This window comes from Rhinoraja longicauda, chromosome 16 (assembly GCF_053455715.1).
Source record: "Rhinoraja longicauda isolate Sanriku21f chromosome 16, sRhiLon1.1, whole genome shotgun sequence".
Classification (NCBI taxonomy): Eukaryota; Metazoa; Chordata; class Chondrichthyes; order Rajiformes; family Arhynchobatidae; genus Rhinoraja; species Rhinoraja longicauda.
This window is the reverse complement of record NC_135968.1, coordinates 8,477,026-8,490,181: the sequence shown is the minus strand read 5'-3', so window position 1 is coordinate 8,490,181 and position 13,156 is coordinate 8,477,026. Positions and strand designations below refer to the sequence as shown.

Genomic DNA, 13,156 nt, shown 5'->3' with positions numbered 1-13,156 from the left:
CGGAGAAAACCCACGCAGACACAGGGAGAAAGTACAAACTCTGCACAGACAGCACCCGTAGTCAGGATCGAACCGGAGTCTCTGGCGCCGTCAGCAGCGACTCTACTGCTGCGCCATCGTGTCGGCCTACAGTTAGACAGTGTACACCCCTCCCCTCTTCCTCCCTGCTTTCCCCACCCCCTATGTGCCTCGGGAATGCCATGTTCTACGTTCTACATTCTATGACGAGTCAATTGATGTAAAAGATCTTTCAATGAGTGGAATCTTTTAAAGGTGCAGAAAACGACACGAAGAATTTTTTATTCTCCCCTTAGTCTATGAATTTATCAAGTGTTTGTGAAATCAAACATTTAAAAAAAGTCTTACAATGAGGCAGATGGGAATTTCTGCAAGCCTGTTTAAGCCACAAAACCAAATAGTGAAAGGCTTATTGGATAGAGTGGACGTGGAGAGGATGTTTCCACCAGTGGGAGAGTCTAAGACTAGAGGTCATAGCCTCAGAATTAGAGGACGCTCCTTTAGACAATAGACAATAGGTGCAGGAGGAGGCCATTCGGCCCTTCGAGCCAGCACCGCCATTCAATGTGATCATGGCTGATCATTCTCAATCAGTACCCTGTTCCTGCCTTCTCCCCATACCCCCTGACTCCGCTATCCTTAAGAGCTCTAACCAGCTCTCTCTCTTTAGGGAGGAGATGAGAAGGAATTTCTTTGGTCAGAGGGTGGTGAATCTGTGGGATTCATTGCCACTGAAGGTTGTGTGGGCTGTCAATGGATATTTTTAATTATTCTTGTGTGGGGTTGTGGGGAGAAGGCAGGAGAATGGGGTTAGGAGGGAGAGATAGATCAGCCATGATTGAATGGCAGAGTAGACTTGATGGGGCCGAATGGCCTAATTCTGCTCCCATCACTTATGACCTTATGTCAGAGAGCAAAATAATGTGTCCCTAAAATTGCTAATTTTAAAGAAAGCTGTTGATTTATAACTTAGTAAATTCTAGTAAAATATGTACGGTATTTTATTAAGGAACCGGCTTATACATGAGAGATACTTACTGTAACAAACCAATAATTCTTTGGGTTTATATGTTTAAACGCATGTTATGGATACCAAACCAGTTAATTCTTCTTCACAAATTCAACGTGAAAATCAAGTCTCCACAAAAAGAAATTGCAAATTTGGTCAAAATATTGGTCAGAATCTCATTGTTCTGCTTTTGAATGTTTTCTATGTTCAATAAGGAAATAACAAAGCAAAATCATATCTTAATCTATGCATGTTTTAAATAAATGTTTCACCGAGTACTTTGAAAGATGAGCTGGGAGGGAGAAAAAAACATCTTAAATTCTTTGTTACATGGAGTTGACTGTGCTGTTTACAAAAATTTCACAAGCATTGGCCTCAAGATCTTCTCCCTCGCCTACACACCTCTTTCCCAATTATTACTCATCAACTTTTAGAATCATAGAGTCAGAGAGTGATACAGTGTGGAAACAGGCTCTTCGGCCCAACTTGCCCACAGCGGCCAACAAGTCCCAGCTACACTGCTCCCACCTGCCTGCGCTTGGTCCATGTCCCTCCAAATCTGTCCTATCCGAGCACCTGTCTAACTGTTTCTTAAACATTGGGATAGTCCCAGCCTCAACTACCCCCTCTGGCAGCTCGTTCCCTACACCCACCACCCTTTGTGTGAAAAAGTTACCCCTCAGATTCCTATTAAATCATTCCCCCTTCACCTTCAACCAATGTCCTCTGGTCCTCGATTCCCCTACTCTGGGCAAGAGACTGTGTGTACCTACCCGATCTATTCCTCTCATGATTTTATGCAACTCAATAAGATCACCCCTCAACCTCCTGTGCTCCAGGGAATAGAGTCCCAGCCTTCTCAACCTCTCCCCATAGCTCAGACCCGCTAGCCCTGGCAACATCCTCGTAAATCTTCTCTGTACCCTTTGCAGCTTGACAACATGGAGCCCAGAACTGAACATGGGCGCCCAGCTCTAAATGCGGCCTCACCAGTGTCTTACACAACTGCAACATGACCTCCCAAATTAGACTCGGTAGGCCGAAGGGCTGGTTTCCATGCTGTGTCTCTAAACTAAAACTATACCTCAGAGTCATAGAGTCATACGATGCGGAAACAGGCCCTGTGGCCCAACTTGCCCACACCGACCAAGGTGCCCCATCTGCACTAGTCCCTCCTGCCCGGGTTTGGCCCATATCCCTCTCAACGTTTCCTATCCACGTACCCTGTCCGAATGCCTTTCAAATGTTGTTATAGTTTCTGCCTCACCTGCCTCCTCTGGCAGCTCATTCCATAGGCCCACCACCCTCCGTGTTAAAAAAAAATTGCCACTCAGATTCCCATTAATTCTTTCCCCTCTTGTTCATTTTCATTCTGCCAAGATGCACGACAAAATGGCGCCAAAACATGGCGCCTCTTGCATGCAGGCCCAGTAGACTATTTCTGTACACTTGGGAATTGGGAATACGCTTGGGTATGGGAATACTGTACTGGACTGTGTGTAAGAAAAGAAAATAATCTCACTGTGCGTTTGCACATCTGACTGTAAAAGCACCGTTAAACCATTGCACATTTCAGAATGGGGCAGCACGGTGGAGCAGCGGTGGAGTTGCTGCCTTACGGACCCGGGTTCGATCCTGACGACGGGTGCTGTCTGCACTGAGGTTGTACGTTCTCCCCGTGACCTGCGTGGATTTCTCCGGTTTCTCCGGTGTGGGTTTGCAGGTTAATTGGTTTCGGTAACGTTGGAAATTGTCAATAGACAATAGACAATAGGTGCAGGAGGAGGCCATTCGGCCCTTCGAGCCAGCACCGCCATTCAATGTGATCATGGCTGATCATTCTCAACCAGTAACCCCGTTCCTGCCTTCTCCCCATACCCCCTGACTCCGCTATCCTTAAGAGCTCTATCTAGCTCTCTCTTGAATGTATTCAGAGAATTGGCCTCCACTGCCCTCTGAGGCAGAGAATTCCACAGATTCACAACTCTCTGACTGAAAAAGTTTTTCCCCATCTCTGTTCTAAATGGCCTACCCCTTATTCTTAAACTGTGGCCCCTGGTTCTGGACTCCCCCAACATTGGGAACATGTTTCCTGCCTCTAATGTGTCCACCCCCTTAATAATCTTATACGTTTCGATAAGATCCCCTCTCATCCTTCTAAATTCCAGTGTATACAAGCCTAGTCGCTCCAGTCTTTCAACATGTGACAGTCCCGCCATTCCGGGAATTAACCTAGTAAACCTACGCTGCAAGCCCTCGTGTGTGTAGGATAGTGTTAACGTACAGGGTAATGGCTGGTCGGCGCGGACTCAGTGGGCCGAAGGGCCTGTTTCCGTGCTGTATCCCTGTAAGTGTCGCAAATTAGATGTTGATAGGATGGTTCAGGTTGACTGATGAAATTCCTCCTCATCTCCTTTCGAAAGGTACGTCCTTTTATTCTGAGGCTTTGGCCTCCGGCCTTAGCCTCTCCCACTAGTGGAAACGTCCTCTCCACGTCCACTCTGTCTAGGCTTTTCACTATACTGTAAGTTTCAATGAGGTCTCCCCTCATCTTTCTAAACTCCAGTGAGTGCAGGCCCAGTGCCTTCAAACGCACATCAGATCTTTTGTTTAGCTTAGTTCAGAGATACAGCGCAGAAACAGGCCCTTCGGCCTACTGAATCCGCACCGAAAAGCGATCCCCGCAAATTAATACTATCCCACACACACTATAATATAATATAACTTCAGATAGTCCCTGCTTTCCCTCTCTATCCCCTCCACCTTCCCAGTTCTCCCACTAATCTTCCTGTCTCCGACTACATCCTATCTTTGTCCCGCACCCTGACATCTGTCTGAAGAAGGGTCTCGACCCGAAACGTCACCCATTCCTTCTCTCCAGAAATGCTGCCTGACCCGCTGAGTTACTCCAGCGTTTTGCGTCTACCTTTAATACTATCCCACAAACACTGGGGACAATTTACAATGATACCAAGCCAATTAACCTACAAACCTGTACTCCTTTGGAATGTGGGAGAAATCCGAAGATCTCGGAGAAAACCCACGCAGGTCACGGGGAGAACGTACAAACTCCGTACAGACAGCACCCGTAGTCGGAATCGAACCCGGGTCTCTGGCGCTGTGAGGCACCAACTCTACCGCTGCGTCACCGTCACCGGGTGTGTAGGGTGGTGCTAGTGTACGGGCTGATCGCTGGTCGGCACGGACACATAGAAAAATCATAGAAACATAGAAAAATAGGTGCAGGAGTTGGCCATTCGGCCCTTCGAGGCAGCACCGCCATTCAATATGATCATGGCTGATCATCTAAAATCAGTACCCCGTTCCTGCTTTTTCCCCACATCCCTTGATTCCTTTAGCCCTAAGGGCTAATTCTCTTTACGACAGGGTGGGCCCAAGGTCTTTTTTCCGCGTCGCACCTCAAAAAGTCTAAAGTCCAATCATGATTCTAATTATGAGACGACTAGATCAGGTAGATCAGGCACAGAGTCTTTTACCCAGAGCAGGGGAATCGAGGACCAGAGGACACGGGTTCAAGGTGAAGGGGAAAAGATTTAATAGGAATCCGGGGGGTAACCTTTTTCGCACAGAGGGTGATGGGTGTACGGAACGAGGTAGTTGAGGCTGGGACTATCCCAACGTGCAAGAAACAGTTGGACAGGTACATGGATAGGACAGGTTTGGAGGGTTATGGACGAAAAACACAGGCAAGGGTTGCTGGGACATTGTTGGCTGGCTGGTGTGGGCGAGTTGGGCCTGTTTCCACGCTGTATCACTCTATGACTCGATGACTCTGTGCATGGACGCCATCTTTCAACCATCTCGGTGATCATCGTAAAGCTCCTCATTTCACAAAGGAGAATCAAGGTGATTTCTGGTGATTCAGTTTGATACCTCCTTGCATTCCTAGAAATTTACATGAATGTACCTGTAGGGGCTGCAGGAATTAGAGGGCTAGGCGGACGAGGTTATTTGGCTTATACGGGTATTGGACGTGGTTATGCAGGTTACCACGTGAAGGTGGACAAGAGGCAAGAGGAAAAGCTTTATGACCTCTTGCCCGGAATGGAGCTCACCCCGACCAACCCAGTCACGCTAAAAACGCAAGGGCTCAAGCACCCGTCTCAGGTAAGGGGATTTTTCGCCAGTTGCCGCAAAAAAAAAAAACATTTTTCCTAAGCCTTTCCGCGCGTTTTCGATGAAGGAAAGAAAAACTAACGAGGGGTCGAAACGAAACATTGTGTCTCACTGCAGATCTTGGAAGATGTTTGTCAAAAAAACAGCTGGGGCCAACCTATTTATCAGCTCCATTCTGCCATTGGGCCTGACCAGAGGCAGCTTTTCGTGTACAAGATCACCATTCCCGCTCTGGCCAATCAGTACACAAACATGTAGGTTCGAGTTTTTCCAACGTTATCTTGTGCTATCTTTTGACGGCTTTTGTTTCTCTCCCTTGTTCGATTTGTGTTGGGAACTGCAGGCGCTGGTTTGAACCAGCCTGAAGAAGGGTCTCGACCCCCATTCCTCTCTCCACAGATGCCGCCTGTCCCGCTGAGTTACTCCGGCATTTTGTGTCCAGCTTGTTCATAAAGTCGTAAGGAATAGGAGTAGAATTAGGCCATTCGGCCCCATCAAGTCCACTCTGCCATTTAATCATGGCTGATCTATCTCTCTCCCTCCCAACCCCATTCTCCTGCCTTCTCCCCATAACCCCTGACACCTGTACTAATCAAGAATCTATCTATTGCTGCCTTAAAAATATCCATTGACTTGGCTTCCACAGCCGTCTGTGGCAACGAATTTCACAGATTCACCACCCTCCAACTAAAGAAATTCCTCCTCATCTCTTTCCCAAAGGAACGTCCTTTAATTCTGAGGCTGTGGCCTCTGGTCCTAGACTCCCCCACTAGTGGAAACATCCCCTCCACAGCCTTCTGTGGCAACGAATTCCACAGATTCACCCCCCTCTGCCTGAATCAGTTCGATGCATTGTGCTGTGTGGCTACCTGCCCTGACGGGTTGCATTGGGGACTGCATGTTTGCAAAAGGCGAAGGAGCGAAGACACAGAAGTGAACCTCATGTTGTTTTCGACAGCCAACCCTTCACACCGCCCAAACTCTGCACATCCGTGGACGAAGCCAAAAGCTACGCAGCGGAGCACGTTCTGCAGATCCTGGGTCTGCAGGCAGAGGGCGCCGAGCCGCCAACTCCAGCATTCACAGGTATGTACGAGTAGGTCGGTATCAAAGATGCTAGAGGAACAAGATAGACCACCCGACCCTAAAAACCGTAGTATGTCATAGACAATAGGTGCAGGAGTAGGCCATTCGGCCCTTCGAGCCAGCACCGCCATTCAATGTGATCATGGCTGATCATTCACAATCAGTACCCCGTTCCTCCCTTCTCCCCATACCCCCTGGCTCCGCTATCTTTAAGAGCTCTATCTAGCTCTCCCTTGAAAGCATCCAGAGAATCGGCCTCCACTGCCTTCTGAGGCAGAGAATTCCACAGATTTACAACTCTCTGAATGAAAACTTTTTTCCTCATCTAAATACAACGAGATTGGGAATGCGCCTCCCATACGATGCAATAAATTAATTAGCTAGTCAGTATTAATTTAAACAACCCAATGAAACAAATTGTAACAGTTTTAAAACAGAATAAAGTGCAAGTAGATCTGTGCCGGTTCGCTGTGCGATGTAACCATCCTGCTCAGCAAGACCGGTTCATAGCAGCTATGGCCCTGGGGATGAAGCTGTATCTGAGTCTGGAGGTGCGGGCGTAGAAGGCCTTGTATCGTCTGCCCGATGGTAGAAGTTTGAACAGACTGTTGCAGGGGTGTGAAGAGTCTTTGTGGATGCTGGTGGCTTTTCTGAGGCATCGTGTGTTGTAGATGCCCTCCGAGGCTGGTAGCTGTGTTCCGATGGTCCTCTGAGCTCTATGGACTACCAGCATTTTGTGCCTGCCTGTACTATGTTCAGTTGTGCTGTGTTCTATGCTGTGCGTTCGATCGACCTGGTGGTCGGCCCTCAAGGGGATGGCCTCTTTCCCTCTTCCTCTGGGTGTGCCTGGCTCCTGCTTGGCTTATTCATCTTCTGATTTCCCCCCCCCCCTCGCCCCCGTTCCCATGTCACGCCGCAGGATACGCTCTGACCAGCACAGCCGCCGCGCTAGCCGCCACACAGCTGAAGCAAGCCGTCGCCCTGGGGCAGGACCTCGCCACCTACGCCACCTACGATGCCTACCCGGCCTTCGCCGTGCCCGCCCGCGGCGACACCTATGGAGCTTTCTGAGAGGACGTGGACTCTGAGCGGCAACATGGCCGACACACGCTGACACTGCCAACGTGGACTCGGACCAGCAACATGGCCGACACACGCTGACACTGCCAACGTGAACTCTGACCTGCAACATGGCCGACACACGTTGACACTGCCAACGTGGACTCTGACCGGCAACATGGCCGACACATGTTGACACTGCCAACGTGGACTCTGACCGGCAACATGGCCGACACACGCTGACGCTGCCAACGTGGACTCTGAGCGGCAACATGCCGACACACGCTGACACTGCCAACGTGAACTCTGACCGGCAACATGGCCGACACACGTTGACACTGCCAATGTGGACGCTGACCGGCAACATGGCCGACAAACATTGACACTGCCAACGTGGACTCTGACCGGCAACATGGCCGACACACGTTGACACTGCCCGTGCCAACGCCGATTTCAAACTAGAGAGATAGAAAACATAGAAACATAGAAAATAGGTGCCGGAGTAGGCCATTCAGCCCGTCGAGCCAGCACCGCCATTCAATGTGATCATGGCTCATCATCCTGAATCAGTACCCCGTTCCTGCCTTCTCCCCATATCCCTTGATTCCGTTAGCCCGAAGAACTAAATCTAACTCTCTCTTGAATGCATCCAGTGAATTGGCCTCCACTGCCTTCTGTGCCAGAGAATTCCACAGATTCACAACTCTCTGGGTGAAAACCTTTTTCCCTCATCTCAGTCCTAAATGGCCTACCCTTTATTCTTAAACTGCGACCCCTGGTTCTGGACTTCCCCCCAACATTGGGAACAATTTTTCCTGCATCTAGCCTGTCCAATCCCTTAAGAATTTTGTATGTTTCTATAAGATCCCCTCTCATCCTTCTAATAGCCAATAGCCTATAAACTAATAGCCAAACATAGGAGTAGATTAACAGTGATTCCAATGACCGAGTGTGACAGCGTGATTTCAATAATAGCTAGAATCTAATTTGATTGTGTATGCCTCGTTAGCTATTATTATATATGTATATACATATACATTAAGGACGTATCTTAAGTTAAGAGAACTTTTAAAATTAAGCAAAAAAAAAAGAAGCTATATAGCCCTTTAATATTTTTATATTTCTCAGGTATAATTTGGCCTTTATGTTTACATTGTACTTCATACATATGCCATACAGGATACTTGGATATTGGAAGAATATTTTTTAAAAGTGTTTCGTGTAAGATATCTGCAACTGTGTAGTTAAAAGAATCATCCAATGTTTAGTTTAGTTCAGTTCAGTTTGAAGATAAAGCTTAGAAACAGGCTCTTCGGCGCACCACGTCCACGCCGACCAGCGATCCCCGCACACCAACACTATCCTGCACACAGTAGGGACAGTATATACCGGAGCCAATTAACCCTTCCAAACCTGCACATCTTTGGAGTGTGGGAGGAAACCGGAGGGCCCGGAGAAAACCCACGCAGGTCACGGGGAGAACGTGCAAGCTCCGTACAGACAGCACCCGTGGCCAGGAACGAACCCGGGTGTCTGGCCTGCAGAGATTGTTGGATCCTGTATTTACTGATGGAGTTCATGTTTACTAAATTTCAACACATCTTTGAGGCTGCCTTGTGCCAATAGGGACCCTCGGCCAAGGTTGAGTCTAACAGCAGTGCCAAAACAAAATAGTACTGAGATAAGTAGATAAGTAGATGCCACTCAAAACATTTCAATGTCCAAGTATAAAGTGAGTTTGTACCTTTCTGGCATAACAGTTCAACAACAGTTCAACAACAGAGCTTTATTTGTCATTCGGTACCAAGGTACCGAACGAAATTACATAGCAGTCATACACAAAAAAGAACACAAGACACATGACCCCAACACAAACGTCCATCACAGTGACTCCAAACACCCCCTCACTGTGATGGAGGCAACAAAACTTCCACTCTCTTCCCCACGCCCACGGACAGACAGCTCGTCCCCGACCGACCCGCACAGTCCCCGCGGCCGAGCCGCACCGGGCGCTGAAACGTCCCGCGGCCGAGCCGGGCGGTGGAAGGCCCCGCGGCCGAGCCGTGCGCAGCTAAGTCCCGCGGCCGAGCCGCACCGGGCGATGTTAGGTCCCGCGGCCGAGCCGCACCGGGCGATGTTAGGCCCCGTGGCCGAGCCGCACCGGGCACTGTTAAGTCCAGCGGCCGAGCCGCACCAGCGATGTTAGGCCCCGAGAAACAGGGAGAAAGAGTTCTTTAAAAAAAAAAAATAGCTTCAACATTCAGCTGCTGTGTATTATTATCCGACCAAATTTGAGACTGAAGTTGATTTTTATTCAATATTGGCCGCCTTAGCGTTTTAAAGACAGTCAGTCCCTTTCCTCTATGCAGGAACTGCAGATGCTGCTTTAAACGAAGACAGGCACAAAAGTCTGGAGTAACTCAACGGGTCAGGCAGCATCTCTGGAGGAAAGGAATAGGTGACGTTTCGGGTCGGGACCCTTCCTCGGACTGAGAGTCAGGGGAGAGGGGAACGAGAGATAGAGACGGTACTTAGGAGGAATGAATGGAATTTGTGTAAAAAGAAAGCAACGATAATCAAGGAAATGTTGCTTCGGTCGTTTTTTTTGGTTTTTTTTTCGTTTGGAACAAAACTTTGCTTTATTGTGTTTAGAAGAGCATTAACGTTGTACTTGAGCTCGATAAGGTATTCCACGAAAGGTGTCAAAGCAGAAAAACAGCGGTAACAGTATTAAAAGGCGCGCCTGTGCGCTCAAAAACTATTTTTGTATCAGTTGTCAAAATATCAATGTTTGTACAGAACGTAACATTTTCTTTCAGATATTGAAATGGTCATGAAGAAAATTTACCGATCATTAAAGAGGCTGTTATCAATGGAAAATTGCTTAGTAATAAATATAGACAAAATCGGCACCACAGAATTGTTGCTTAGTAATAAATATAGACAAAATAGGCACCACAGAATTATAGCGATACTACATGTCAGTTTAAGTTATAAAAGGAATATTGTGAAGCCATAATGTTTAATTGCATTTTAATTCCTCTTTGTCCAGTTCCCATCAAAGTGATATAAAACCTGTGTCTCAATTAATGGTACCAAAATGTTTTTGGGATCTATCAGTGAGTGTGACACACGTAATTAAAGATATCTTCATTATTAACTGTGTTTTTGATCATTTCTTTGTGCACAAATACACGTGATTGGTTAGGTTCCAAATTTGAACAGTACCTGTTGATTGTACTCTCAGCAGAGTTCGTAGGTGATGGGAGCAGAATTAGGCCATTCGGCCCATCAAGTCTACTCTGCCATTCAATCGTGGCTGACCTATCTTTCCCTCTCGGGCCCCATTCTCCTGCCTTCTCCCCGTAACCCCTGACAACATTGAAGAATCAGGAGTGTTTTATTTTCAGATTATTATTTGCCCACAATGTTGGCAATAGGGTGGTGCAGCGGTAGAGTTGCTGCCTTACAGCGCCAGAGTCCCGGGTTTGATCCCGACTACGGGTGCTGTCTGTACGGAATTTGTACGTTCTCCCTGTGACCTGCGTGGGTTTTCTCCTGGATTTCCAGTTTCCTCCCACGCTCCAAAGACGTACAGGTTTGTAGGTTAATTGGCCTGGTATAAATATAAAATTGTCCCGAGTGCGTGTAGGATAGTGTTAGTGTGCGGGGATCGCTGGACTCAGTGGGCCGAAGGGCCTATTTCCGTGCTGTATCTCTAAACTAATGCACTAAACTAAACCAGCAATTTACAGGCCTTCGCTGGCTAGCACCTGAAGTGAGAGCCTTATTTCAAAGACCAAAAGTGATAGGCATAGAATCAAGTCTAGTCCGCCATTCAATCATGGCTGATCTATCTCTCCCTCCTAACCCCATTCTCCTGCCTTCTCCCCATAAACGCTGACACCCGTACTAATCAAGAAGAATTCCTTCCCACACAATATAATACACAACATATTCGGATTGCGGTAATAGTGAACTGTCAAGGCGTACATTTTATAACAACACGCACAGAAAATGCTGCACAGTTAAGGCAAATAAATGTGTTCCCAGCTAAAGTGCAGCTAAGAGTCAGCCACATTGCAAATATTAGCTGCATGCAGAATAGAGCAGGTAATGGCAGAAGAAATCCTTCCCCAAAGAACATTAATGGACAAGAGTCACAAGGAACTGCAGATGCTGGTTTACACAAAAAAAGACACAAAGTGCTGGAGTAACTCAGTGGGTCGGGCAGCATCTCTGGAGCACATAGATAGGTGACTTGTCAGGCCGGGATCGTGCTTCAGACTGACATCAGTTTGTCATTTGTGGCTTTCTACACTAAACACTTCAGTTTGTTAAGTGTGGGAAGGAACTGCAGATGCTGATTTAAATCGAAGGTGGACACAAAAAGCTGGAGTAACTCAGCGGCTCAGGCAGCATCTCTGGAGAGAAGGAATGGGTGACGTTTCGTGTCGGGACCCTTCTTCAGGCCCGAAACGTCACCCATTCCTTCTCTCCAGAGATGCTGCTTGTCCCTCTGAGTTACTCCAGCTTTTTGTGTCTGACTTCAATAGACAATAGGTGCAGGAGTAGGCCATTCGGCCCTTCGAGCCAGCACCGCCATTCAATGTGATCATGGCTGATCATTCTCAATCAGTACCCCGTTCCTGCCTTCTCCCCATACCCCCTGACTCCGCTATCCTTAAGAGCTCCATCTAGCTCTCTCTTGAATGCATTCGGAGAATTGTCCTCCACTGCCTTCTGAGGCAGAGAATTCAGTTTAGGATATGATTTTCCTTTTCCCTTCTTGCAGAGTGCGAAGCAGTCTGGCCACGATCTCTGGAGATGCATGCTTGACCCATCGAGTTAGTTTAGTTCACTATTGTCACATGCACTGAGGCACGGTGAAAAGCTTGATTTTGTTACGTGCTATCCATGTCAGCGAAAAGGCTAAACACGATCACAATCAAGCCGTCCACAGGGTGCAGCTACAAGATAAAGGGGATAACGTTTATTGCACTATAAAGATCTCTAGCTGGTGAGGGGACGGGTCAGTTGCCTGATAACAGCTGGGATGAAACTGTCCCTGAATCTGGAACGTTACTCCTGCACTTTGCAGGGCGGCACGGTAGCGCAGCGGTAGAGTTGCTGCCTTACGGCGAATGCAGCGCCGTAGACTCAGGTTCGATCCCGACTACGGGTGCCGTCTGTACGGAGTTTGTACGTTCTCCCCGTGACCTGCGTGGGTTTTCTCCGAGATCTTCCGTTTCCTCCCACACTCCAAAGACGTGCAGGTTTGTAGGTTAATTGGCTTGGTGCACACGTAAATTGTCCCCAGTGGGTGCAGGATAGTTTTAATGTGCGGGGATCGCTGGTGGGTGCTGACTCGGTGGGCCGAAGGGCCTGTTTCCGCGCTGTATCCCCAATCTAAACTAAACTAAACTAAAACTTTGCCTATTGATGAACCAGATTAGTTTTTTAGCATCAACGCAGTGGTGTCAAAGTTATCACAACAGGTACTAGGTTTTTATTACAAATTTATTTAATTACATTTTCAAAACATTCCTCAGATGAGAGTCAAACATGTTTCTGGATCGATAGTCCAGAGGACGGAAAAACAGAGTTAACCTTTCAAAACGATGACCTTCCAATGTTTAAATACATGTTAACTCTGACGGTCTTGTTCATTGCTCCAGCTTTATTGATCCCTTCACTCCCTTTGCCTGAGAAATAGTCTTGGTTGTGCTATTATTGAGTCAATAGGTGCAGGAGTAGGCCATTCGGCCCTTCGAGCCAGCACCGCCATTCAATGTGATCATGGCTGATCATTCTCAATCAGTACCCCGTTCCTGCCTTCTCCCCATA

At 47.7% G+C, this 13,156-nt stretch overlaps 1 protein-coding gene across 5 annotated transcripts in view; it reads left to right on the top strand.

Moving 5' to 3' along the window:
- a1cf (apobec1 complementation factor) overlaps positions 1-10,448 on the top strand; it is a 47,509-nt gene extending 37,061 nt beyond the window's left edge. For 3 of the 5 annotated variants that reach the window (XM_078413181.1, XM_078413183.1, XM_078413182.1), the window contains exons 9-12: positions 4,938-5,155; positions 5,282-5,418; positions 6,123-6,250; positions 7,170-10,448. In XM_078413181.1, coding sequence (XP_078269307.1) covers positions 4,938-5,155; positions 5,282-5,418; positions 6,123-6,250; positions 7,170-7,321 — 635 coding nt within the window. In that variant the 3' untranslated portion in view covers positions 7,322-10,448. The remainder of the gene's footprint in view (positions 1-4,937; positions 5,156-5,281; positions 5,419-6,122; positions 6,251-7,169) is intronic. The other 2 variants (XM_078413185.1, XM_078413184.1) reach the window with 2 other exon arrangements.
- Positions 10,449-13,156: the final 2,708 nt, after the last annotated feature.